The following is a 25,529-nucleotide window of genomic DNA, read 5'->3' on the forward strand; positions in this document are numbered from 1 at the left end:
ATGGATTACAGCTATGCAAAATAAAGGCTGTCAGCAAAGGGAAAACTAGGGAGGAGGTGGAGGAAATATTGAAATTGCTTGTTTTTAATATTATTTTAGCTGCTCTTCCTCTGTAGCTTCATCAGCTCAGAGGATACTCTGAGACTTGACTTGTAATTATTGTAGCCTAGATAAGCTACTTTCAAAATGCATTGTTTCATTTGTGTGTACCTGTGCAGCATAAATATCACTGCTAGTGCTCCTAGGGATGTGATTTCAAGAGCTAAATACTTTTACCTACTTTGTTTTTTTCCCATAATGCTGGGAGTATGACTTTGGGTTGAAATTAAATGACTGTCGCCTGCTGTGGACTGCTGTGGATGGTGCTTGGGAAAGCAAACGGTGTAAATACTAGCATTAGCACAAGACCAGGCTAACCATATTTTCCAGAGAAGTATTAAGAAGAAAGAACGAGCCGTTGCCAGTTTTGGATAGATTGTTTTTGAAAGAGACTCTTTTTTGAGGAAAGTTGGTATCATAGATACCTCACAACACTTTGGTGAAGAGAAAGAGGGAACCAGTGGCCAGTTTGTCGACTTCTGGTCATTTGTTGGTCTTTTTGTATTCCAGACAGAAACTCTGAATATGGTGTGAGAAAGGGAAGGTGGTGAAAGGAAGAAAAAAGCTTGATAATTTATTACAAAATATACTTCACTGTATTTCAACTGGCAAGATCCTTGTGTTAAAGTTGGGGGTATCTTGTGCAGGGCTGGGAGTTGAACTGGATGATCTTTGTGGGTCCCTTCCAGCCCATGAGACACTATGATTCCATATCTACCTGCCTTGTAAAACAAGGACTTAGAACTGGTTCTCAGCTTAGGTCTCTTATTACACAAGGAGGGTATGTTTTTGAAGCTGAGAAAAGGACTTTGCTGCCTTGCATCTGACAAAGAACTTCCCATTTGCTTTGATGCTTTGTTAGATTGCCTTTTTTAAAGAAAAATCAATATATTATTTGGGTACTTTTTTGACTGTTTGGGCTTACTAATGGTGTTGTGATGAATAGAATAATAATTTTCAATCTTAAATTTTGGCTTTTTGCTTAGATGCGTAAACAGTGGATGAGCATTTTATTGTTTGAATTGTGGTGTATCTAACTGGCCTAATACTCCAGCCAGCTTTCCTTCAGACATGTGAGTAAAAGTGTGCTGAATTGATGAGTAATGGTGGTCGCTATGTTAGGAAAAAAACTGCAGGACAGTGTGCAATTATTTTGTGACGATTTGTATCTATTAGCAAGTAGGACCAAAACCGCAACACATGTTCATCTACAAGTAGAACTAACTTTGGAGTTAGTTGTGGATACTGCTTTTACAGCACCAGTATGACTTTCTTTTTCTTTTCCTTCAGGTTCCTGATTTTTACAGAGCATTTGCTGAAATGTCCAGAGCTGGTAAAAGCCCTCTATGCCAAACTGAGCAATCAAGAAAGGTAACCCCAAAACCAATGCGGCTTTTAGTATTTAGCATTCCATATAGAGTATCCTGTTCACATGATTGAAAAACCGCATGGTTTCATAGTTGGCACAAAATCTCTAAATACATGTTTCTATGTCAGTAATGGTTTTAAATTGGTTGGTTAACATTACAGCTTAGCCACAACTGGCAGTGATTTATGTAGGGTTGCAGAATCCAGGTTGGCGCCATTACTCAGTAAAGAAATACTTCACACAAAAAAAGGACAGGATTTCATGCCTGGGTCTTGATTTCATAAGAGCACCACACCCTGCAGAGTTTTACAGCTCAATTAGAAATATCCTCAGCTCTTCATACTTCTGTTATTTCAAGAAATTAAGGGGAAGCCTTTATGAAAGATGGAAGTGTGTCTCGTACTGGTTAGCAGAACCTACAAACCATAGATGAGCAGATGCCCATGACTACTTAATATTTAATATTTCCACTGTTGAAAAGCTTCAAAAAACCTTCACCTTGAAGAAGTATTGATAGTTTTCCTTCAAGTGTTTGAGTAAATGTGTACTGAATTGATGGCAAATGGCCACTGCTTTAATGGAAAAATGCTCATTGCTTTAATAGAGAATTGAAGAAGAATAAAAAAGATATTTTGTTAAGACAATCAAATTTGGGGAAACACTGCTAGAATTCTACAGCTCCTCCAACTGCTTGAAGATTTTATGGTCTCATTTATGTGTTTAACATGCCTACTTTGTTCCGCATCCCCCCAGGGCAGGTGCAAGTTCTTCTGTAGTTTTAGAAAGGCAAAGCACTAAACAAAACAATGCCTTAATGCGTTTTTTTCTGTGTTTTGTGTTGTTTCCAGTGTTACCACAGGCAAGGGATCAGACACTGATCAGAGATTATAAAAAAACTAAAGGGATGTCAGACAATGAAAGAATATGCATTGGGTTTGCACCGTAAATAAAATATCATTATTATATAGGAATGAGATGGGATGGGAATGGAATGGTAAGGAGGGAAATACTGTTTTCCTCCATAATTCAGGATGACCAAATGGGAGCAAATCCGAGCTATGTGCTTAATGTACCAGGAGGTAGGTGCTGCATAACGGTTTTAAGTGAATGAGCTAGACTGAATTCTTTTGGGGAATATCATAATGGCAGTTTGCATGTTTTCATAATGCCTTTGAGGATAGCCAGGGCTGGGTTAGGATGTTCAGTTGTACTTAAAGCAGTAGGTGTAATCAGTTTTAGAAAGGTCGCAGCATACTATAGATGGTGATCGGATTCCTCACCTCGAAGGCTTTTGGTGTAGGCATGATATAGATGATTACAGGTGGGATCACTAGTTAGAGCATATCTGCTAAATTTATTATCAATCCCATGAGTTCTGCCAGTCAAGGAAGCTCCATTAAGTTTTTCAGAGACATAATCGCAGTACAGTGTGTTATGAATTTGACACTGCTTAATTTACTGACAAACATATGGAAGTGCTGTAGAAATAATCTTTTTCCATCTGAGCTATGGAAGAAAACCCTGCCTTGGCATCTTCCTAGGCAGTGTTAGTGTATTTAAGAATGCATTCTTATGAGATACATGAAGAGACAAATCCAATTCAGATAAAAACATTTTGACTGTCATGAGCTGGAGAAAAAGGTAGCCATAAACCCCAAAGCACAGGGAATTCATTGTTTCAAAATGAGATGAGGAGTCTTCACTGCAAACATTGCTGTGTTGGGTGTCCAGTGAGGCTGACCAAGTCCTATAAATGAAGAATGGATAGATGTGGTATTGAGGCTTCTGGGGAAGGCAACTGGAGCTCATGAATATTTCGTAGCCCTCAGTTACAGTATTCTCTATCATGCACATTAAATACAGGTAGTTTAAATGTATTTGCTGAAATGAAATGAGCTGTGCTGAGGAGGTTTGCAAATATACCCATTAGTGGTGACTCCCAAAGCTGGCAGTTGCCTGGGATGCCCAGAGTGTACGTGGCTCGGTAACCACAGTTATTCACACTATTCACAGTATTTGCACTATTCAAAGTATTTTCTGTAGTTGAAATCCAGTGCATTTGTGTTACAGTGGCCATGGTGCCTGCCTTGAAGCAGTCCTTGTACAAGTTGATCAGGAATTTGAATTTTCAATTAAAATGAAATTCCTGACTTCTGGACAACTTTCTCTTTCATTTCCAAACAAATATAATGTGTTGTGTGTCTGAGTGTGCAAATGGCCTGAAATAAATCCTGTGTTAATGTGATCAGATTTTTAGTGGTATTCTGGCCTGGAGAAGTGCATGGTGTTGTGACAATGCCTGCTTGCCTGCTGGTTCTCTTGAAGGGATTATTGCAGAAGGATATGACCATTGAGCTAAAAGAGTGTAGGTTCTTGAATTCTTTGCCAGATCTGAGATGTCCCTGCACATGTGTGCAGGTATTTGGCAGAAGTAATTAGAAAAAGCCTGGTTTGCGTTCATCCAAGTTCGCCTTGAACATGGACACTGAAAGTTCATGCCTTGATTGTATTTATTACATTATAAAATCTTCAAAAGTGAGTACATCTGTTGTTGTCCCTTCTAAGAAGGGGTTTTGCTTTAATTCACAGCATGAAAAAGTGCAGCTGAAGAGCTTCACGTATTTTTAAGATGCTCAAGTACTTGCATCTCTAGGTTTGATTTTAGTCTTGTCAGGTGGAGTGTCCTTGGTGAAGGATGCAGCCATTGATGGAATTGCCTGCCAGGAAATGGGCACTCAAGTCCTGTAAGCAGCACCACTTCTCGCTAATGCTCAACTACAGGGCTGCCAGTGTCAGCACTTGGGACAGTTTTGTTCCTGGCAGTGCTCACAGACACAGAGTAACTGAAGGTAGCACTGAACTACAGTTGCTCACAAATTTGCCAGTTTTCATTTAATATGATTCTTGCAAGTATTGTTTGAAGATGAAAGAAGTCAAAGTTTTGAGGAAGGGCCTAATTTGTCTCATGGAACCATTGCTGTCAGGGAAGTGTTTCAGGAAGCAGAAGCCTAAGTCACAGAGGAAGAATGTCCCAAGTGTCTGGCACTTGCTAAGAGGTTATAAACAAAGCACACTTGATGAAAACACTTGTTCGATGCTAAGAAAATCAATAGAATTTTACACTACTAGTTTTAGGCTTAGTGAGGCAGCATTTTATTGTGTAATAATGAGCTTTCAGATTTAAATTGCCCTTGAGTTCTGTGGTTTATTTGCAGGCTGTAGGAGACAGAAGTTTGTTTTACTGATGACTGCAAATACCTTATAGTGGTTGTTCTAAGTTTATGCCAATTTAGTCAGCTTCAGGAAGAGCTGGTTTAAATTTGGCTGGGGATAAAAAAACTGGAAGAGATTCACAAAAGGTCTTCCTCAGTGGTGCCTAAAGAAAAGAAAGATGACATGGCATGATTATTTCCAAACAGAAGTGTAATTGTAAATATAATACACAGATTTGAGATATTGAACTGAGTGTTACAAAAATTCAACTGGTACTAGCAGTTGTCATATTTGTTGTATTTAGCTGCAGGGCAAACAAGTAGGAAGAAACGCTGTCATTTGAATGGCTGAACAATTGTGAGATCATTTAAAAGAAATGGGCAAATTGCATTGTCTGGGAGAACTAACTTGGAAAAATTAGGGTGAGTTTTGGAAGAAAACTGAGAGAAACAATAGAAGAAAGGAATGTAAGGGAACTTGCACCAGAACAAAGCACATTGCTCTCAGGAAACTATTAGCTGAATGGCAAGACTTGCTTGAAATTCAGGGGAAGATAGGCATGTCCTGAATGACTGTGCCTGGAAGAAAACTCAGAAAGACAATTTGACTTGAATGCCTAAAGAGACCAGAAAACTTCAAAAGAAATTACATTCAGGTGGTGTTTTAATGTCACTCCTGTTTCTCTGGAAGGAATACAGTTGTTGAAAAAGACATTCATTCATATTGCAAGGGGAAGAGTAGTTCCAGAAGATTTCCCCATTGGCAGCCATTTAATCTATTTAATAGGATTTATGGAAGTGTGGTGACTCTCCAGTTTGTTTACAAAAGGATTGCTTGTCAGTTTTAAACATTTATTATTTGGATTTTTGGTGCAAGAAGCGCTGACTAGAATCCTGTCAAGCAGAAGATAGTATTTGTTTTGGGTTTGCATGGCCAGGCTTTGGTAGCGGGGGGGTTACAGGGATGGCTTCTGTGAGAAGCTGCTGGAAGCTTCCTCCATGTCCGGCAGAGCCAATCCCTGGCAGCTCCAAAGATGGGCGTGCCACTGGTCAAGGCTGGGCCAATTAGAAATGGTGGTAATGACTCTGTGATAGCATATTTAACAAGAAAGGAAAACTAAAGGTCATTGTGCAGTTGTAATTATGGCCAGAGAAGAGTGGGGTGAGAATGTGAGAGAAACAACTCTGCAGGCACCAAGGTCAGTGAAGAAGGAGGAGGAGGTGTTCCAGGCACCAAAACTGGGATTCCTCTGCAGCCCATGGTGCAGCCCATGGTGAGGCAGCTGTGCCCCTGCAGCCCATGGAGATCCATGGGGATGCAGCCTGTGGAGGAGACCCATGCCAGAGCAGGGGGATGCCTGAGAGGCGGCTGTGACCCCGTGGGAGGCCTGAGGAGAGAGAGGCCCCTTCTGGAGCAGTCTGTAGGGTGAGCCACGCTGCAGCAGTTTGAAGGGGACTTTCATCCACAGGATGAACTCACATTGCAGCAGCTTGCAGGGATCTGTTGCTCGTGAGATGGACTCACGCTGGAGAAGTTCATGGAGAACTGTCTCCTGTGGGAGGGACCCCACGGTGCAGCAGGGGATGACTCCTTTCCCTGAGTAGCAGGAGAAACAGTGGGTGATGAACTGACCTTAACTCCCATTCCCTGTCTCCTTGTGCTGCTGGGGTAGGAGGTAAAGCTGGGACGGATGGAGGAGTGGGAGGAAGGTGTTTTTAAGGTTTTATTTTACTTCTCATTATTCTGCTCTGATTTTGTTAGTAATAAATTTAAGTTATGTATCTAATTTCGAGCCTGTTTTGCCCATGAGAGTATTTGATGAGTGATCTCTCATGGCCTTTATCTAAACCCATGAACCCTTCGTGAAGTTTTCTCTCCCCTGTCCAGCTAATGGGGCAGGGGAGGGATGTGAGAGAGTGGCTTTGGTGGGTGCCTAGCATCTGGCCAGGGTCATCCCATTGCAGTATTGGAATAATTCTGTGTTCATCAAGTCTGTGACCAGCCTGTATTCTTAGCTGAGCATATGCTTGAAAGACTCTAAACTTGGTGAAAACTGACATGTCAAGTCTAGCTCTGTGTTGGGGGTGAATGACAGATCTGTGGGCTTAGGTTTTATGTGGGATGCCAAATGGGAAAGCCTTTGGTCAGTGCAGGGTGTTGGGGAGCTGGACTCTGCTCATTTGGAGATGGGCAGGGTGCACCCAGCTGTAACCTGCAGAACAAACAGAATGCGAGCAGAGCCTGAGAGAGGCTGCTCCAGCCTCCTGTCCAGAGTCTGCCCTTAGCCGAATGTGCCGGCAGCATGTGCTGCCATGTTGAAAAAGCTTTTTGTCCTCCTTCAGATAATAGTTTAATGCAGCTGTATTAATGACATTGAGAATTGAGTTTAGCAAGGACTAAGTAGCTGTTTTGTGATTAATAGAGGTGGGTTCTTGGAGGTTAAAAAAGCAGTGACCGAGCTTTTTCCATAAAAGGATATTTCGCTTCCTCTTCTGACAAGCTGCTTGGTAAATGTAAAAGAAAAAGCATTTGAACTATTCCACATGTTTAAATGTCCGTCCTTCCATTTGAATTTCAAATATTTCAGTGAAAGAAAAGCCTGAGCCGGCTTTTGAATTCATTCAATAAACAGTGTCCTTTCAAGTTGAGAGAATGACAGTGAGACTTCACCAGTCCCTGTGCGCTGGACTGGAGCAGGGAGCTGTAGGAGGGCCTCTGCCATGTCCAAGTCCTACTTCCACAAAATACTTCCAGTTTGCCCTGACAACATAAAAGGACATTGGAAATAAAATTAAATTAAAGCTGTTAAAAAACCGAACCCAAGTAGATTTCATACAGCAGCTTCATTATGTATCTACTTACTTGCCAGCTTAATACATCCAATATCTCTGACTGGGTACATGAGTGATTAACTTGGATTTGCTTAGTCTGTCTAGTAACAGTTATAAAATGACTGTAAAGAACAGAGTATGCACATCAATGTTTATTTTCCCTCTTTGTGCTCAGAATTGCTTTGGGGTTGTGGGGGAGAGTTAGTGTAAGGGCTGTGAGCAAGTCCAGGGCTGTGAAAACCTGTGTTTTTCAAACAGAAGCTGTCAAATAGTCTGTGCTTATTTTGCTATGCTTAACAACAGCTTTTAAGAGCTGGTTTACTGGAAATTTTAGACATAGGGAATATGCAATCTCAGTAATGTTTTGTTAGGACATAAGAAATTATGAATTGAAATAGACTTGAGAAAAATATTGAGAAAAATGACTGTCTGGCCAGATTGTATTAACTGAATGACGAATTAAATTAATTCTGTACAGAAAAAAACCAGCAGACAGAAACTGATTGCCAGTATTCATGAGACTTGTTAATTTTTAAAAATCCTCTGTTACTAGCATGATAATTTTTTGTATAATTTTAAACTACTGCTTATTCTACTGATAATTCTATGTGGCTCAGGGAATCTGACTAACAAGTTGTTTTCTGTCTCCAGAGTTACTTTGTTGGAGCTGATGATGGTGAAAGTAAGTGACAAGAACTCAGTTATCAGTGAAGAAATGAATGTGTTTGTTAGACATGCTGAATTCCTTGCAGTCTGTTTCCAAGAGAACTGTGGAGCTGTGCTCAAGTTAACTGCTGCAGCAGATGCAGAAGATGAGGTATGACTGATAACCATTTAAGTACTAGAATTTGAAGTGATGAATCCTCACTGCCACTATTGCCCAAGGGGGCATACATAACAGTATCTTTCCAGTTTATGTCGGGAAAGCAGTGGCAGAGCACACTGTAGAGTCTGTAGGGCAGCAGCCAACTTTTGCTTTTAATTTGAGGATGGCAAAGGATATGGTACTTTGAAATAAGTCTGCCGCATTGTTAAATATTTCAAAATTTTAAAAATGTTAAACTCGTCACATATTTGGATATTTTATTATCTTACTGAGGATCACTTCTATAATTTATTTGAATTGTGAACTGTAATTTATTCAAATTTAGAAGGACATGTAGTGACAGGACAAGGTGGCTTCACACTGACAGAGAGTAAAGATAGATTATATGTTAGGAAGAAATTCTTCCCTGTGAGGTGGTGAGGCTCTGGCACAGGTTGTCCAGAGAAGCTGTGGATGCTCCATCCCTGAAAGTGTCCAAGGCCAGACTGGACAGGGCATGGAGCAACCTGTGATAGTGGGAGGTGTCCCTGCCCAAGGCCCTGGATGGGCTTTAAGGTCCCTTCCAACTCAGACCATGACCCTGAGATGAGCTCAGTTGGTCAGAGCATGGTGCTGATAGCACCAAGGTTGTGGGTTTGACCCCCCCATATGGGCCGTTCACTTAAGAGTTGGACTTGGTGAGCTGGATGTGGTGAAAGCCACATCATTGCGGCTACCTTTCAGCTCAGGATATTTTGTGATTCTATGATGATCCTATGATTCAAATATAAATCAAAATAAAAACATTTATTCTGTTCATAGATGGGAAGCAGTAATATGCATGTAGTCAGAATAATTTTGTTATTAATACAAAATTAATGTGCAATAGTTTAATTTCTAGAAACTCTAGAGAAGAAGTGTCATAAATAATTTATTATCAAAGTAAAAAACCATGTATCTTAAATGCTTTTATTTGATAGTCTTAAAAAGTGTTGTACTTGCTGTTTCGTTTTTTTTTTTGTTTAAATAGACATGAGAATTTTAAAAGTATGTTGAGTGGTGTTATGAAAAAATACTGTAAATCGCTTTAAGGGGTGGTGGTAGTTGGATGTGTTAATAAAACCAAAACACAAACCAACAAGCACACAATCTCTTCTTACCTGTCCAAGAAACACAGCCTCCCCCCACTGCCCCAACTGTTTAGTCTAAGTTATGTCAGATAACTTAATTGACTCCTTCTGGAAAAGGTACTAACTTGGAAGTGAGAGGACATACATTGAAACAATTCCATCTTTACTTTTTTTCCCCTGACCTCCTTTTTTGTTTTTTTATGCTTTGTGGTTACTTTCCAAACCACTTTCTGTGGTTTCAGTTCATGGAAAAAAACCCCTTTTGTTTGCACCCACCAGAAGGAGATCTCTGTCCAACCAGAAGGTGCTGGGACAGCAGTATTCTGAGTATTACTGCATAACTTGCCCTGCTTGACACTGACTTCTTATTCTTCTCTGACATAAACAAGATGTATGATAAGTTGAGTATCACTGGTGGGAAAATGGGGCTCATTGAATGAACAAAAAATTTAAGTCGTAATAGGTGAATAAATGGAGGGCAATATGTGTACATGCATGTCTGTGTATACGTTCGTTCACAACATATGCTTGCCATGGGAAAAGAGAAATGCCAGCCTAAATTCATAAAACTATTTATTTTCTTACAAGTAATTATAAAGAATTGCACCAATTTCTCTGCAATTGTATAAATATTTTAGGTTTTGTGTAGCAGTTTTACTTAGCTGCAAAAAATGCAGTTGTGCATGTGGAATCTGTCATTAAAAATGCTTTAGGCAACATCTGTGATACTCAGCTAGGTTTTGCCTGGCCTTTTCTGTGGCCCACGAGCCAAGTGCCTTGCTCAGGCCATGTCAGTAGTAGTAAGCTGCCTTAGACTCCAGAACTCTGAGGCCACATTTGAAAACTTTTGAGAACAGTCCTTGGACTGGCCTGACTTCCAGGATGTTGTATGGGTGTCCCATCCTGTGTTTAATTTGTTATTCGTAGACACTGCTTTGTTTCTGTAAGGAACATCAGGTCTTGTAGCTTGCATCTTAAACCCGTGAGAAGCTAATCATATGCTTTTGCAGTGCTTAAACCAATGTTTAAAATAGCATTTCCATTCGAAGCCTGACTTGAGCATCACTTTGCTTGCACTAACTTTCAACCATACTTGAAAAATAAAACCATTCCCTGGACTTAGTGCATCTCTTTATAAGGAACATATTTTTTGCATCTCGCTCAAAATATGTTTATTTAAAAAGTCTTCAGTTATTTCCTTATTTACTTTTCTTATATCCATATCAAGTTGTCTTTCAGAGTTCAAACTGTTTTGGGTTTTGAACTTCAAAAGGAAGTATTTTCATTTACTGCCTTTCTTTTGTACAGGTAGAGAGGAAAAAAAAACCCGAGTTGGAAAGTTAGCAGCAGGGAAGGAGGAATTTTTTGAACTTAGCAAGTTCAAAATACATGAGAATTTGGGAGTTCTTTTATGGTTTTTAAATAATCTGTTCCTCTTAAAAATTGTAAAAAGCTGTTTACTGTCTCTGAAATACAGTTGGGGTATTCTTACTTTATAACAGGATAATGGCCGATGTATTTAGAGTCTGCCTGTGTGCTGATGAAAGCAGCTTATTGAATAATTCAGGGCAAGACTTGCTCTTTCCTACACCTGTACGGGTCAAAAAATGAAAATACAGCTTTAGTACCTGGACCCTGTAGCAATTTGGTGTTTTCAAGGAGCAACAAATGAATATAATTGTACTACTTAATTACTGAACACTGTAGTTGATGATTTGAATTACATTGTGTTGATTATACGGATCCAAAATATTACACTGTTGGTAAGTAAACCTTTTCTTTTCCTGAACCAGACAGGGCAGGAATAGTTACTGTGACCAAAGTCTGAGCCTTTTCATGGCTACTTGCAGTTTATGTACCACACCGTGAGTGGGATCATCTTGCAGTCACAGCCTGGCTCTTGAGCAATATGTGGTGTTCCAGATTTTGTCATGTGCTCTTAAGGTATTTTCTGTAAGTGCCTGATTGTCATTATAAGCAGGACCAACGTATTCTGTGAGAAAAAAATAGTTCTTTGGCTGAATAAATAGTATGCAAATGCAATTGTGTGCCTTTTGCCTAACCAAAATGCTGCATCTCTGATCGCTGTCCTATTTACCCAAGAATAATGTAAATTCTCACAGCCAGAGTTCGTTTGACCACAGAACTTTACAGAATTCCTGCGGATAACAAATTGGTGTCTTGCAGGCGGTGTTTGTGTCTTTAAAGTGGAACACTCCGACTGAATAAACTCAAAGAAAACATTTATACAGAAATAATTTTCTCAGCTAGTAATTTTCTGTATTTCTGCTTTTGGAAGCTACTGTGTTTTTGTTAAAATTTTATCCCTTATGGCTCTGTTTTGGTTTCCCCATGATTTTTCGGGCAGCTATAACACTAACTGTAGAAAAGAAATTATTGCAATCTAATACATCATTGTTATTTTAGAAAGTTGCCCTAATTTTATATAAATTTATTCTTGGCAGTTTGGAAGACCTGCACAAAACCTGAGGAGCTGAGAGTTCCTGTTCCCTGTTTACACTTCGGGGTTTATATTTTTTTGATATCCTTCATAAGCCATTTTCAGAAATACAGTTTTCATTCCAGGAAGCACTGGTGACAATTCGTCTTCTCGATGTTCTTTGTGAAATGACCTCAAACAATGGCCAGCTGGAACATCTGCAGGCATTCCCTGGTTTGCTTGAAACAGCTATAGGTGAGTGATCAACCACAAGGCTTAACTGTTGGTGCTCTGTGAATGAAAACATGTTTTTCACAACTGGTGGTAATTATAATTCTGACCTTTGAATAAGATAAATAAATAGGAGATGGAGTTAATCTGCATTTTCAAATATTTGATTTGTTCCTGGAAATTTTCTGCTTCCCCACTTTTTCTGTTGGCCTGTGTTGCCCAACAGAGCCTCGGTTCAAGTACCAGCAATGCTCTTTTCTTACGGAAAGAGTGGTGCAAGGGACAGCTGCTTCCTATGTTCTTCCATTGGCTGAATGCGTGGAAGAATTTCTTCAAGAAGTAGAAAAAGGACTTTTCCTCCATGCCTATTCCCTTCTGTTTCCCAAATTTCTGAAATGTAAATGCAGTTTGAATGTTATTAACCAAATTCAGTGACTTTTAAAGGTCAGCTTTAAAGAAGCTAAGAAACAGCAAGGGAAGGACTGTACACAAAGAAAATTATGCCAAGATGTTCCAGAGATGCTCAGGGAGGAAGGAGGGGGGTACATACCATGACCTGTGCTTTTTTAAATCTTAGAAATTTGAAACTGAGGTACGCCACCATATTGTGAAAAAACTATAAAAGTTTGTGTATTTTTAAGAAAAATAGGTAAAAATTAAAAAATAAAAAGGCTGAAACAGCTGTTCGTGGTGACTCTTTTGAGATGTTTGGAGGGTCTTTCCTGTAAAAAAGCCCAAACAAGCAAATAACCAAATAAAGAAAATACCTCCAGCAACAACAAAAGAATAACTTAAAAGGCAACAAAACCTCTAATTTTGGTGACAGGTTCTTAGATTTATGACTTACAGTAAGATGACTAACAACAGGATTTATTTTGTGCATGTGTGTGTGTTAAGGAAACTTAAAGTTGATCAGAGGGATGGAGCAGCTCTGCTGTGAGGAAAGGCTGAGACAATTGGGATTGTTGAGCCAGGAGAAGAGAAGCTTCAGGGAGAACAAATTGTGGCCTTCCAGCTCCTGAAGGGAGCCTATGGGAAAGATGGAGGGAGGCTATTGACAAGGGCCTGCTGTGACAGGACAAGAGGAATGGCTTCAAACTGCTAGAGAGTAGGGTTAGATTGTGAGGGTGGTGAGGCCCTGGCACAGGTTGCCTAGAAAAGCTGTGGCTGCCCCATCCCTGGAAGTGTTCAAGATCAGGTTGGACAGGGCTTGGAGCAACCTGAGATAGTGGAAGGTGTCCCTGCCTGTGGCAGAGGGGTCAAGACGAGATGATCTTTAAAGTCCTTTCTAACCCAAACTATTCTGTAATTCTATGTACTTGAAATTTCTTGTCATGCTACAGTGCCAGGAACAGGCCGAAGAAGACAGGAGAAAGTGATTCTGTGGTTAGTATGCATTGCTGTGACAAATTCAAACTACAGGAAGTTTTCTAAAAATCTTGGTTTTAGTAATATATTTATGGTGCCAGAATTCTCAACAGCCTAAAAATTTTGACTCTTTAGGTGGAGATCGATAGCAGCAGCCTTCAGCTTTCATGTCTGAACTATGTAAGGGTGTAAAAAGTACACAAAAATGCCTTCTGACATTGGGCTGGTCTTTTGTGGTTGGTTATATTAGCACAAATCACACAATGGAGTAAACTTTCAAAGTTCTTTGACATGATGCTGAATATCTGAAATCATACTGCTTAGCTTTGAACTCAAAAATTAATAGTAAAGTTCTGTGCCAAGTGAGACTAATTTTCTCACAGTAATGCATTGAAATGTTTTCTTTAGATACCCTGAGATTAACTCACCTTGCTGGGAAACAGGCTGTAAATATTTTCACTGCCACACATGCTGTGGCAGGGCAGGAAGAAATTTCACATCCAGCCGTGGGTTTCAAATCTCATCTCATTCGTTTGATTGGAAATCTGTGTTACAAGAATAAGGAAAACCAAGACAAGGTGAGCTTATACATTTTTCTGTCAGAACTCTGATGTGTAAACAGATGCTTGACTGTAAGGTAACTGATGGAATATATTGTTGGTCTAGAAATTGATTTGTAAATTGTAAAATTGATTGTGTAAAGGAAGCAATTTTTTTTGGTGTCTTTGAATTACTATCAGAATTATGCTGACTTTCTAATAACAATGTAATGTTTGCCTACCTTTTGTTTCAGCCCTGTAGAATGCAAGCCAGTGCCTAATTCCTTTGTGGTTTTCACTTTTGCACTTTCTTTGTAAAAGAAAATTCTCAAACTAAATTTCAATTTCACTTTAAAGGGAAATGGATGTGAATTGTTGCATGAACTTAATTTTAAATCTTTGAATTAGTCTCTAATGCTTTTTCTCCCTTTTTCATATAACTTTAAAAATGCAGGTCTGCCTTTATCAAATCACTTGAAACCTCTTGTCTTATAATTCTTATATAGAAAATAAGTTTTGGTTCCACAGTGGGAAAAAAGAGGAAATAACAGCAAGCTTTAAATATTAAAATTTTTTTCTTTGCGTGATAAAAGATGTGGCTTTCCTGCAGGATTTGTTAGACTAACTTAGTTTCAGCAAGAAAAACACTTCCAAAAGTGTCTTTGACAAATTTTAGTAGTATGGGAATGATCTTCCACTTCCCCATTCATATTAAGAGTTTGTAATCAAAGTCTTTAGTATGTCTGAAAAGTATTATGAATACTATTAATCACTCTTGCTTAGCTGTGTCTCTGACCCATTATGATGTAATATATGTTTGTGGAAGTGAAATACATTTTTGTGGAATACCTAATGATAGTGGAGGGGAGGGGGTTGCTATCATTTTGAAGGGGTTGATTTAGAGCTTATTGTCTTTCTTGCTGGGATTTTCAAAGACCCCTGGAGCAATTAAGCATGCAGGCTTAATGTTTTAAATGGAAGTTGGGTATTAATTTGCTATAAACTGCCCAAAAATATTATTGCCTTATGCGGTCTTGAAAATTATTTAGATTCTTGTGTGTGATGTCATGGAACATTATTTAAGTGCCATTGAAACTTCAGAAATGCCAATTGTGTCATATCTTGTTTGCATCTCTAGTTTATTTCATGTATTTAAATTGGTTCAAATACATGCACTTGCCATTTGTAAGGCAGTTTTCATACATAAAAACATTCTTGTGAGGATGGGACTAGCAGCTGCTATGATTGCACAGATAGAAGAGTTTTGAGATAAGAGTTAGTTGTTCAAAGTGGTGCATGGCTCAGATTTAGGACTGGGTTCCCACCTCTCTTCAGACTTGTATCTCACAGTATAGGTCTGATTTTATATCTGTTATTGGGTTTGCACAGAGTTTGCTGTCTGTATTCAATCAAAAGCAGTGTAAAAAGGGTAGACTGTGGGGTTTATGTAACAAGCCAAGTGACCAGTGTGTGTGAGAGACCTTGGGCTTTGCCAGTGGCTGCTGCTCTCGTGTGGCTTACAGTGGGAACTGTAGGCATGGGCTGGGGGAGCGGCTTTCTCTTGGGACAGCCAGAATGGGCTGATGTCCTGGATGGACAGCTCCTGGATGCCTTGCCAGGAGAAGGCTGCTCAGCAGGAAAAGCCTGGAAACAGCCTTACCAAGGGCTCTCCAACAGCACTCCTAGAATTCAGGCTCTTGAATGAACAGAGGTTTTCATACTTCTTTTCTCTAATATTTTTCCATAATTTCCAGTCCCAGTAGAGCTCTTTCCCCAGTAACAATGCTAATGCATTGGTAAATGGAGTAATAGCACACTGCTGATAATAAATAATAGAAAAATATAGCCCCTATTTTTGTAATAGGGACTATATATATAGGGAAGAATATATAATTGGATGAGAAGGTTGTGTGGAGACTTCATAGCAGCCTTCCATCATCTCAAGGAGGCCTACAGGGAAGTCAGGGAGGAACTCTTTATCAGGAACCATGGTGACAGGGACAGGTCAAGGGGGAATGGCTTCAAACTGACAGCGAGTAGGTTTAGGTGCGAAATTAGGAAGAAATTCTTGGCTGTGAGGATAGTGAGGCCCTGGCACATGCTTCCCAGAGAAGTTGTGAATGCTCCATCCCTGGAAGTGGCCAAGGCCAGACTGGACAGGGCTTGGAGCAACCTGGTATAGTGGAAGATGTCCCTGCCCATGGCAGGGGCCTTGGAACATCATCATCATCTCTAAGGTCTATTCCAACCCAGGTAATTCTGTGATTTTATTCTACGAATCTGTAATATAACCTTAGTGCTTGATGTTGGTTTGCCTGACTTGTTCTGGAAACAAAAGCAGTCCCCAAAGACCTGGGGCTTGAATGGTGACTCAGCATGGAACAGAGTTGGATGACAGCCTCCAGGAGCTCTTTCCTGAGTCAAGCGACACCCAGGCTACTTGTCCTCTTGGGTGTGGGTCCTGAGCCAGCCTGTGTCTCCTGCAGTGTGTGTCTCCAAGTTCAGTGGGGCAGGTCAACTGCACGGGGTCTTGGTAACAGAGCTAAAGCCACAGACTATCTGGAGAAGGATGATAATTGCTCTGCAAAGGCTGCTTTTCCATCTCTGTTCATGGTCTCCACCTGCTAGAGGAACAATAATTGCAGGGGATTAGTGCACTGGTTTGTTGGCAGTGGGGAAAAATCTTGTAATGCTTTGGAACAGAGAGATATCCTACTAGCACTTTATTGCTTCTTCACTTTAAAATCAGTCTTTGCTTTTAGAATGCATTCTTTAGCTTGTACTCTGTTAGCATTAGGAATGCATTCTTTTCATCTTTCCTTCCGCTGTTGTGATAGGTTCTTAAGATTCAAGGGAGTGGGCAGACCTGTAAGCAGTTACTAGCATGGGTCTTGCCGGGCTTGCTCCCCCTTTGCGTGTTTTGCAGGGCTGGATGGGTTGGTATTTTTAAGATAAAACATTCCCTTTGGACTGACCAGCACTGGGTCCCTTCATATCCTGAGTTGCATTCGCTCTTGAAGAGGAGAGAACAACAAGTAAAAGTGCTGTACTTGGGATGCCAAGGGGTGAGCTCGCTCTGTGTTGGACCTGCCAAGGTGACAGATGTGCAGTTCCTTTCTTTTTTCCTTCTGTGTAGGAGGAAGAGCTGTCAAGAGTTACTGTCATACATGTGGGGCAGTCCTCTGTCTTGTGTTGTGTTATGTCTCCTTCACAAAGATGTATTGTATGTTTTTATTAAATACACTGGAAGGAATGAGGCGGGTTCTCAGGCTGAGCAAGGAGTGGAGGTTTTGGCCGGTAGGTGATGAATGAAGCCAGCAGAAGGAAAAAGTGAAAATTCCTCCATATTCATGTCATCTTGTTAGACTTGCCTTCTAAACACCTCACTTTTATCATCCAGATAGTATTGATACTGGTTTCTTGGGAGGAGGCTTTAGATACTTCTTCTCCAGTCTCACTTTCAGAGCTATGAAATGATGGATTCATTTAGCTCATTCTGCTGTTTTAGTATAGTAGAACTGTTTAATAAAGAGTAAAACTTACAAAAGAAACCTAATGAATGAATTATAGAGGATAAAATTCTTTATTGTAGAAATGAAATGAATACAAAATAGGTCACAGCAGTTAATTTGCACTCTTATTTCTGTATTCCTTTACAAGAATCATATACATGGAAGGGGAGATGACTGATCTCTGCCTTATTGTGACACCTAGCGCTGCTCTGCACAACCCTATTTCCTGTCCCTAAAGCTGCCAAGGATATTTTAGGTACTATAGATGCCAATGAACCCAACGTCCTAATCTTGGAATCTGTGTTTCTTTGGTAAAGCTGTTCTGTTGTTCATATAGGGGGAAAAAATTAAATACGTAGTTGCCTTTGGTACTGGCACCTTCTTACCTAGGTAGAGTCACTCTAAAGAGATGAACAATTTATGAAGGATAATTTTTTTTATGTGCCTGTATTTATTTGAGGTGGCAGTAGTGCTTTCTCTAATGCTGTAATACTGGGTTTTATGAATGCAGAGATGAGAAAAGGAAGTCTTCTGGGAGAAAAGGGTAAAGAAAAAAGCTTCTACTGTTAAAATTGATCTTAATAAAAGCAGCAAGTAAAACATCTGGATACTGTTTATTGTGTTTAACTTAGATTTTATATATATCTATATATATTTATATCTAAGCCAAATTATTTTATATGAGACTGGCTTCCTAATTTGAAGACTGTTCTGCCTGAAAATACGAACAAGATTGTTTGGAATTCAGTTTTCCATTCCTTTTTTTCACGGGGCAAGATGTGCAATGAATCCACTTAGCAAAAGGTGCTAACATCCACAGATCAAACTGTGACCACCCAGCTCCTCAACTTAATCATCTTGCTGTGGTGATTTCAAAATAGAAAAACTCAAATTAAAGACACATGCTGTGTTTTTGCAGAATCACAGATTGGTTTGGGGTGGAAGGCACCTCAAAGACCATCTTGTTTCACCCCTGTCATGGGCAGGGACACCTTCCACTGTCCCAGGTTGCTCCAAGCCCTGTCCAACCTGGCCTGGAACACTTCAGGGATGGGCAGCCACAGCTTCTCTGGGCAACCTGTGCCAGGGCCTCACCACCCTCACAGGGAAGAATGCCTTCACAATACCTAATCTAAACTTACCCTCTTTTGGTTTGAAGCCATTCCCCTTAACCTTTCCCTACACTAAATTATTTAGCAAATGGCTCTTCCTCTCCTAAGGTTTTTAGAAAAACTCCAGGAGCTTATCTGTTATTCTTCTTTGGGATTAGTGTAACTTTTTGAAAATAATTACATTCTTCCTGGCATAGGAGGATTTGAAATTACTTGCAATGAAGATCATCCCACATTTAACTGCATATGCTGTTGAGAGGCGGTGGGGGCAGAAGTAAAGCTCTTGGATTTCTTAATTAGAAACCTACGTCATTGTGATTATTATATTTTCCTAATGTTAAAAAGAAGCCTGAAATTGAAGAAGGATTCTTGGTTTACAGTTGAACAAAAGAGGGAGCCTTTTGGACCTGGATGCTCTGAAGTGGAGCTCCTGCACACCTATGCAAAATTCTGCATGGTTCTGCTGGTTGGGTGGGGCAGTTCTCATGTAGCTCTCTGTATGTTTTAATGCTTTGCTAGATAAGGACAAAACATTCAGGGTGTTGCAGGACTGAGCTCTGTAACTGGTAAGTTTTGTCTGAGTATAGCACTTGTGAAAGTCAGCAGGAAAGCTGAAAGTGGACCTTCTGACAGAAGTCCTTTTAAAAGCTGGGGTTTTGCTGTGGAGATGGGGGCTCTACCTAACTAATACAGAAATACACCAAGTAGCAGAGTGTCTGTGGCTCAGGAGTGTTTCAGAGTATCTGTTGGGACATATAAGGGAACTGTCTCAAGTCCTGGTCCCATGTTGTTTTTATGTTAGCCTTCAGCTCTGTTGAAATCATGAATCCTTAATGAAGTGCTAAGATTTCCATCAAAGCATAGAGACTGGTAAACAAAAGAGAATCAGGCACTCTCTAAGGGGCAGGACAATATGAGTAATAAAGGGTTGGTGTGAAGTTTTTGCCTTGAGGTCAGAGATGAATGCATAGTGCAGTATTGTTTGTAAAGCGATGGATTATTTTTGTAACAATGTGACTCATTTGTCCTTAGGAAATAATACAAAACTTTATTCTGTTTTGCTGCCCCTTTAGCAGCAACAAGTTAATGTTCCCTCTTGCCCTGCTCCTATTCCCTCTTCTGCTCCTCCAGCTGTTGACAGCTGATACAGCTGATCCATTGTAACTTGCTTGGTTTGGCCAATTTCACTTGAAACCTTGATCGTACAAAGTATGGAAAGTTTTCTCTTGCAAGGAACTGAGATACACTTAGGTATGGACAAAGTTTCCTCGTAATTTTAGTAGTGCGTAAACTATTTTTTTGTCTAAACAGCTTCCATTTGCTATTTATATGTCACACTACATAGACACACCTTCACGTATCAGCTGTCTGGATATCCTCAGTGATTAGGAGAAGGCTGACATACTTCTCTTTAGTCTATTATTGGCCTGCTTCATGCAGAGGGTTGCCAAAATTACCATCAAACAGGTAAAGGGGCATAAGGATCAATCTGTATGTTAATGTGTTCTCATGAATCACAGGCTGAAACTTTGACCAAACCTTGAATAAACATAAATGTAAACTCTGTTGGCTTCTGACAATGTGAATATGTCTGTAAAGAATGATTTCATTGCAACATACATTTGCTAATAGGAAGAACAGAACTTGGGTATTTTGGTGTTAGAGATTCTGGGGGAAAGGTTATTGTTGTGAAGTTGATAGTATTTTACATTAAGATATTGGATTGCTCTAGAAATGAAATTAATTGCTTTGATTTATAGTGGAGGGGAAGATAGAAAAGAGTAAGATGACTAGCACGTTCCAAATTAAAACAAGCTGGCTCTGTATGCATTTCCAAACAGTCAGTACCAACTTGTAGGCTTCTTGGCTTCCTTTTGACTCTGAGTGTTGGTGGGTTTTTTTGAACCCTCTTTGGTGTTGAATCTTATCGTCATAGTGGTACAGTACAGGACTCCGGCTCTTTTTAAAGGAAAATTTGGCACACCAGTGTCAAAAAGCCATTTCTAGACCCTTTTCAGCACTTACCTAAGTGTTGAAACTGCATCTGTAGCATTGCTATTTAATGTGACTATTGAAGATGTAAAATATTCATTTTCCTAGACAAAAACCTAAAAATAAGGTAATTGACCTTTATATGGAAGAGTTCTCAAGAGGTTTCTGCAACTCCTTTCCTGGTCCAGTGGGCTGAGTAGTAGTTACCTTACTTGTGGTAACTACTTCAAACATGAATTAAGCTTGGTATTTATGAAAGGGTTTTATACTGTTGCTCTTTCCTTTCTTCAGCTTGGTTTCAAATGAGTCTGTAGGGCGTGGGTTATTAAAATTCTAGTAGCTTGAGAAATATTCTGAGATATTCGCAGATTTTTTGTTGTTCCCTGTATCATACTCAGTTAAGTGAACAGCTCCGTATCAACTAAAAACATTTCTTGCTAGTTTACTAGGTGGTGAAGAACTGAATTTGTTTGGAGTACACAATGTTAGAAAAACTTACTAAAATAACACCTTCTGATGTGGTTAAGGTAATATTTTTTTGAAAGAGGTTCAGAAGATCTAATGTACCCTGTATTGCAGGAAGGGAGTTATCTGAGGTTCCTGGGGTTTGCCAGTGGTATAGATTGCTGGAAGCAGGATCCCCATGTGTGGAAGAATATCTACCTTTCCGAATATTCTTTCTCTGGCTCAGATCTGAGCTGTTAATCCAAATTCTTCCCACTTTTGCTGGTGTCAGATACAAGTGACATATTTTCCAGTACTACAACAAGAAGTGTCATCAGTTTTCTATGTTGTTTTTCATTGTTCTAACCTCAACATGAACTGAGTTTCCCCATCTTCTCTGAATTGCCATCCTGCATACAATCTCTTCAGGGTGTTTTGTTTATTGGGTTTTGGGGGTTTTTTAAAGCTGCACCAGACTTCACAATGGGCTGATGTTATAATGCTGTGAGTGTTGAATGCAGCTCTTTTGATTTACAACTTTCTCCTCTTTCCACTTAAAAGAGGTTGTGTTTGCTGTTAATTACCTTGAGAGGCACAGGAATCATTCATCTTTTCTTCTGTTTCCTGAGAAGTGACTCAGTTTTGGTTACTGTGAGATATTAAAGTTTCTCAGCTTGTATTTTTATGACAATCCTGGAGTTTATAGGAACCAGCAGAAACAAACAAAAAAAAAGATGATTTTCTTTGAAGTGTTGAGATTTGGCCATCACTGCTTCTAATGTTGCTCAGTTCACATTTTGGAATAAAATAGTTTCATGGAGGAAATAATGAAGCAGGACGTGTGAAAGACTACATTTTGTGGTGAATTTACTGCAGTAACTTGGTTTTAGTGGCACATTGTGCTGCATTCAGGTCGAGGAGGACACCAAGGAGACTTTGAGTGAAGGCTTGTGCAAGGGGGTGGTGGAAGAGCCCTTCCCAGTGATCAGCAAGCTGGATGCTGAGCACATGCCACTGAATCCTGATACTAACTTTCCCACCAAAATCAGAGAAGCACTGAGCAAGACAGAACCTCACAATATGCTACCAGTTTCAGTTTCACCACAGTGGGGTTCAGTTATTGACTCCCTCCCCTATGACAGCCATTATCAGGTTCAGTAGAGGTGTGATGTTGTGCAGGCTTCAGCCCAGCTTTGCCTTATCAAAAACCAGCTGTCAACCTTCAGTTCTCTCTGCCTGTGTGCCCCTGAACCAGTCTGAATTCTCCTACCACCCCTGAAAATTAGAATCATAGAATAGAATCTCCTGAGGTAGAAGGGACCCACAAGTATCATCCAGACCAACTCCTGGCCCTGCACAGACACCCCAGCAACCCCACCCTGTGCCTGAGAGCATTGTCCAAAAACTCCTGGAGCTCTGGCAGCCTTGGGGGTGCGAATGCTGCCCTGGGGAGCCTGTTCAGTGCCCCACCACCCTCTGGGGGAAAAATATTTTACTAATATGCAACCTAAACCTCCTCTGACACAGCTCCAGCCATTAATTGTTTTCTAAAACTCCTGTTGAAGGAGGTGAGGCCATATCAGAGCACCTAGTCTTCGGAGAAAGACCAAGCATTTGATTTTATTAGGATTTTTTTCCATTTCTCCTGTTTTCTTTCATGTCTTTGGGAGGAGCCAGAAAGTATAGTGACAGTCATCTGCAGATTTGAATTTCTGCCGTTGGGTGATGCTGTTTGTTCTAAATTGTAGCCCTGCAGGATTCTGCTTCTTGCTCTTCAGCATGGCAATGCTTGAGCCAAGCTTGGTCATGCCTGTGCCCAAAGGAACCAAAGGACTGGTCTCATTTTTAAAGAGGCAGGGGATGAGGTTGCACCTGCCCATTCAGCTCTTATTTGCAGAACTCCATTCAGTTATCTTTTCTGCTTGAAATGTGGGCTCTGCAAAGAGCCCCGATGTTATAAGAGGATTGCAATAATATAAAAATAAGTGGTGATCACTTTTGCATGTTTTTATAAACTTATTTAATCTGCCTGCTATCCACAGCCAGTGATTGGAAGAAACCTACTTAGCTTTTTATGTAAGCAGTGGTAGAACAGATGACAAGAGAAGAACTTGTAGTTTTAAGGAGATTTTAGAAAAATATCTTCAGTTCTTGCATTGTTTAAGGACTTCATAAATATTCAAGATCTTCTGCCTGTGTTGTGAGAGAGACAGACTTAATATTCCTTTTACAGTCTATTGATATCTTTAGTGTGCTAACTCACATTAACTGTGCTCTTTGAAAACCTTCTATTCTTTAACCAAAAAAGCTCAGTATTTCCATCAAGAAGTGACAAAGAATTGCCTCATTCATGAGCATTTAAATGTTTAAAGCTGTGAGTCTCCAAGTTCGCCTCATAATTGCAGTCAATCAGACTTGTTCAGATTGTTATGGCAGAAGTAGTTCGCTGGAAGGATTTCAAAGGGACGTTGACCAAAGATCTCATAAAGACATTGGAAAAACAATTGGGTTTTAGTTCCTTGAATGGAGTATGGCCTATATTTAGATATTGTAGCAGTGGGAGCAAGATCGAAGTATGTCAAGTCATCTCTATGCTGAAAATCAGAGCACCAAGAAGATACTGAATTAATCCTCTGCTGTTTGTGAAATGCAGAATGAGCTAGATCAGCAAAAGCCAAGATGATGGCTTGATTGTATGTATTAAGATTTAGTTAATTAAAGCCTGCTAGCAAGATTCCTTCCATCTTGCCCTGAAGCATTTCCAGTGGATAACACCACAAGACTGATTGCTTCCATCACATATGCTGACACAAACTCTTCTCTAAGGAAAGAGAAACCTGTGCCACCAGTGTGATTTTCCTTCTTGCTCATAAGGGTGTCACTCAGTGGGGCAAGGGGATGCACTTAGTGATAACCACTGTATATTCAGGTTCCCACAGGCTTAGCCTGAGGGAGACTAAGGGAGCAGACAACGGCTTGGCACATGTGTTTATCCACCTTTCAGGACTGATAGAGGCTCCCATGGACTTCGCTTGGAAAAAGAAAGTGGTAATACATTGTATGCCCAAACAGTCCCTGTCTACAAGACTGATTCCCTAAATGTTCAGATACATCCTCACAGTCTGGAATTCCAAAATGCCCTTTGTCATTACTGATTGAGGATTGAGTGAAAACAAATGTCTGTGTGTGTATTGGGTCTGACTGAGGAAAATTTCACAGCCCTCACAGTGCTGTGCTTTGCATTAGTAGCTGGATGGGTGTTGATAACAGAGCAGTGTTTTGGCTACTGCCGAGCAGCGCTGTCCCTCTGACACTCCTTCCCCCATGAAAGGGATGGGAGTGGGCAAGATCCTGGGAGGGGACACAACCAGGCCAGCTGACCCAAATTAGCCAAAGGGATATCCAATACCGTATGAATTCAGCTCAGATATATAAAGCTAAGGGAGAGAGGAGGAAGGGGTGGGGGGGGGGGCATTCATGATTCCTCAGTGTTTGCCTCCTGGAGAAACCATTCCGCGTGCTGAAGCCCGGCTTGCTGCGAAGTGTCCGGACATTGCTGCTAATGGGAAGTAGAGACTGACTTTTTTTTTTCTTTAGCTTATGTGTGCACAGAATTGTGCTTCTTTCTTTCTTTCACTGTAATAACACTGTCTTATCTCACCCTGCTGGTTGTTCTCCATCTTATTCTCTCCCTTGTCCCATTGGGAAAGGGACTGATAAAGTGACTTAGTGAGCACCTGGCACCGAGCCAAGGTCAACCCACTACAGTGTGCTAGTTCCAAATGGGTGTAGAACTCTTGGCAGTTGTGATATATTGATAAGGAATGGTTTTGACCAAAGTCATTCTTCACAAGGTAAAGCAGGATTAAATTTCAATATAATAATTAATGCGGCGTCATTCTGGTTGGTTATCACAAATGTCCTCTGAGGAGGAAAATAGTGATCTGAGGAGGGAGAGAAGAAAGCTCTGTCTGATTTTATTTGCACTTGCTTTTCTGTCAAAATTGTGTTCTTGTCTTACTGTTCTCATTTATGAAATGGAGTATTTCCCGTAACTGAAGAATAGGTAAATTGATAATTAATAGAAGTTAGATATTTTGGGATCTACTTGCTGTATGATTTCATATATATGTATATATAGGCATGTGTGTATAATTTATATGTGTAGATACGTGCATCTGTGTCGATATGTAATATAAAAATATATACATGAATACAAATATATAATATATACTTGAAAGAGAAGTGTAGCCAGCAGGTTAAGAGAGTTGGTTCTTCCCCTCTACTCTGCTCTGGTGAGACCCCCAGCTATAGCATGGCCTTCCAGTACCTGAAGGGAGCTGACAAGAAGAATGGAGGGAGACTATTTACCAGGGCCTGGAGTGACAGGACAAGGGGGAATGGCTTCACACTGACAGAGGGCAGGATTAGATGGGATATTGGG

The 25,529-nt window shown here is 40.2% G+C and overlaps 1 protein-coding gene across 4 annotated transcripts in view; it reads left to right on the top strand.

Annotated features, from left to right (window-relative positions):
• The window catches only part of ATXN10 (ataxin 10), a 98,859-nt gene that overhangs the window by 38,588 nt on the left and 34,742 nt on the right, over positions 1 to 25,529 (top strand). For 3 of the 4 annotated variants that reach the window (XM_048301318.1, XM_048301321.1, XM_048301319.1), the window contains 4 exons: positions 1,390 to 1,470; positions 8,164 to 8,329; positions 12,034 to 12,142; positions 13,895 to 14,064. In XM_048301318.1, coding sequence (XP_048157275.1) covers positions 1,390 to 1,470; positions 8,164 to 8,329; positions 12,034 to 12,142; positions 13,895 to 14,064 — 526 coding nt within the window. The remainder of the gene's footprint in view (positions 1 to 1,389; positions 1,471 to 8,163; positions 8,330 to 12,033; positions 12,143 to 13,894; positions 14,065 to 25,529) is intronic. The other variant, XM_048301320.1, reaches the window with a different exon arrangement.

This window comes from Corvus hawaiiensis, chromosome 4 (assembly GCF_020740725.1).
Source record: "Corvus hawaiiensis isolate bCorHaw1 chromosome 4, bCorHaw1.pri.cur, whole genome shotgun sequence".
Lineage (NCBI taxonomy): Eukaryota > Metazoa > Chordata > Aves > Passeriformes > Corvidae > Corvus > Corvus hawaiiensis.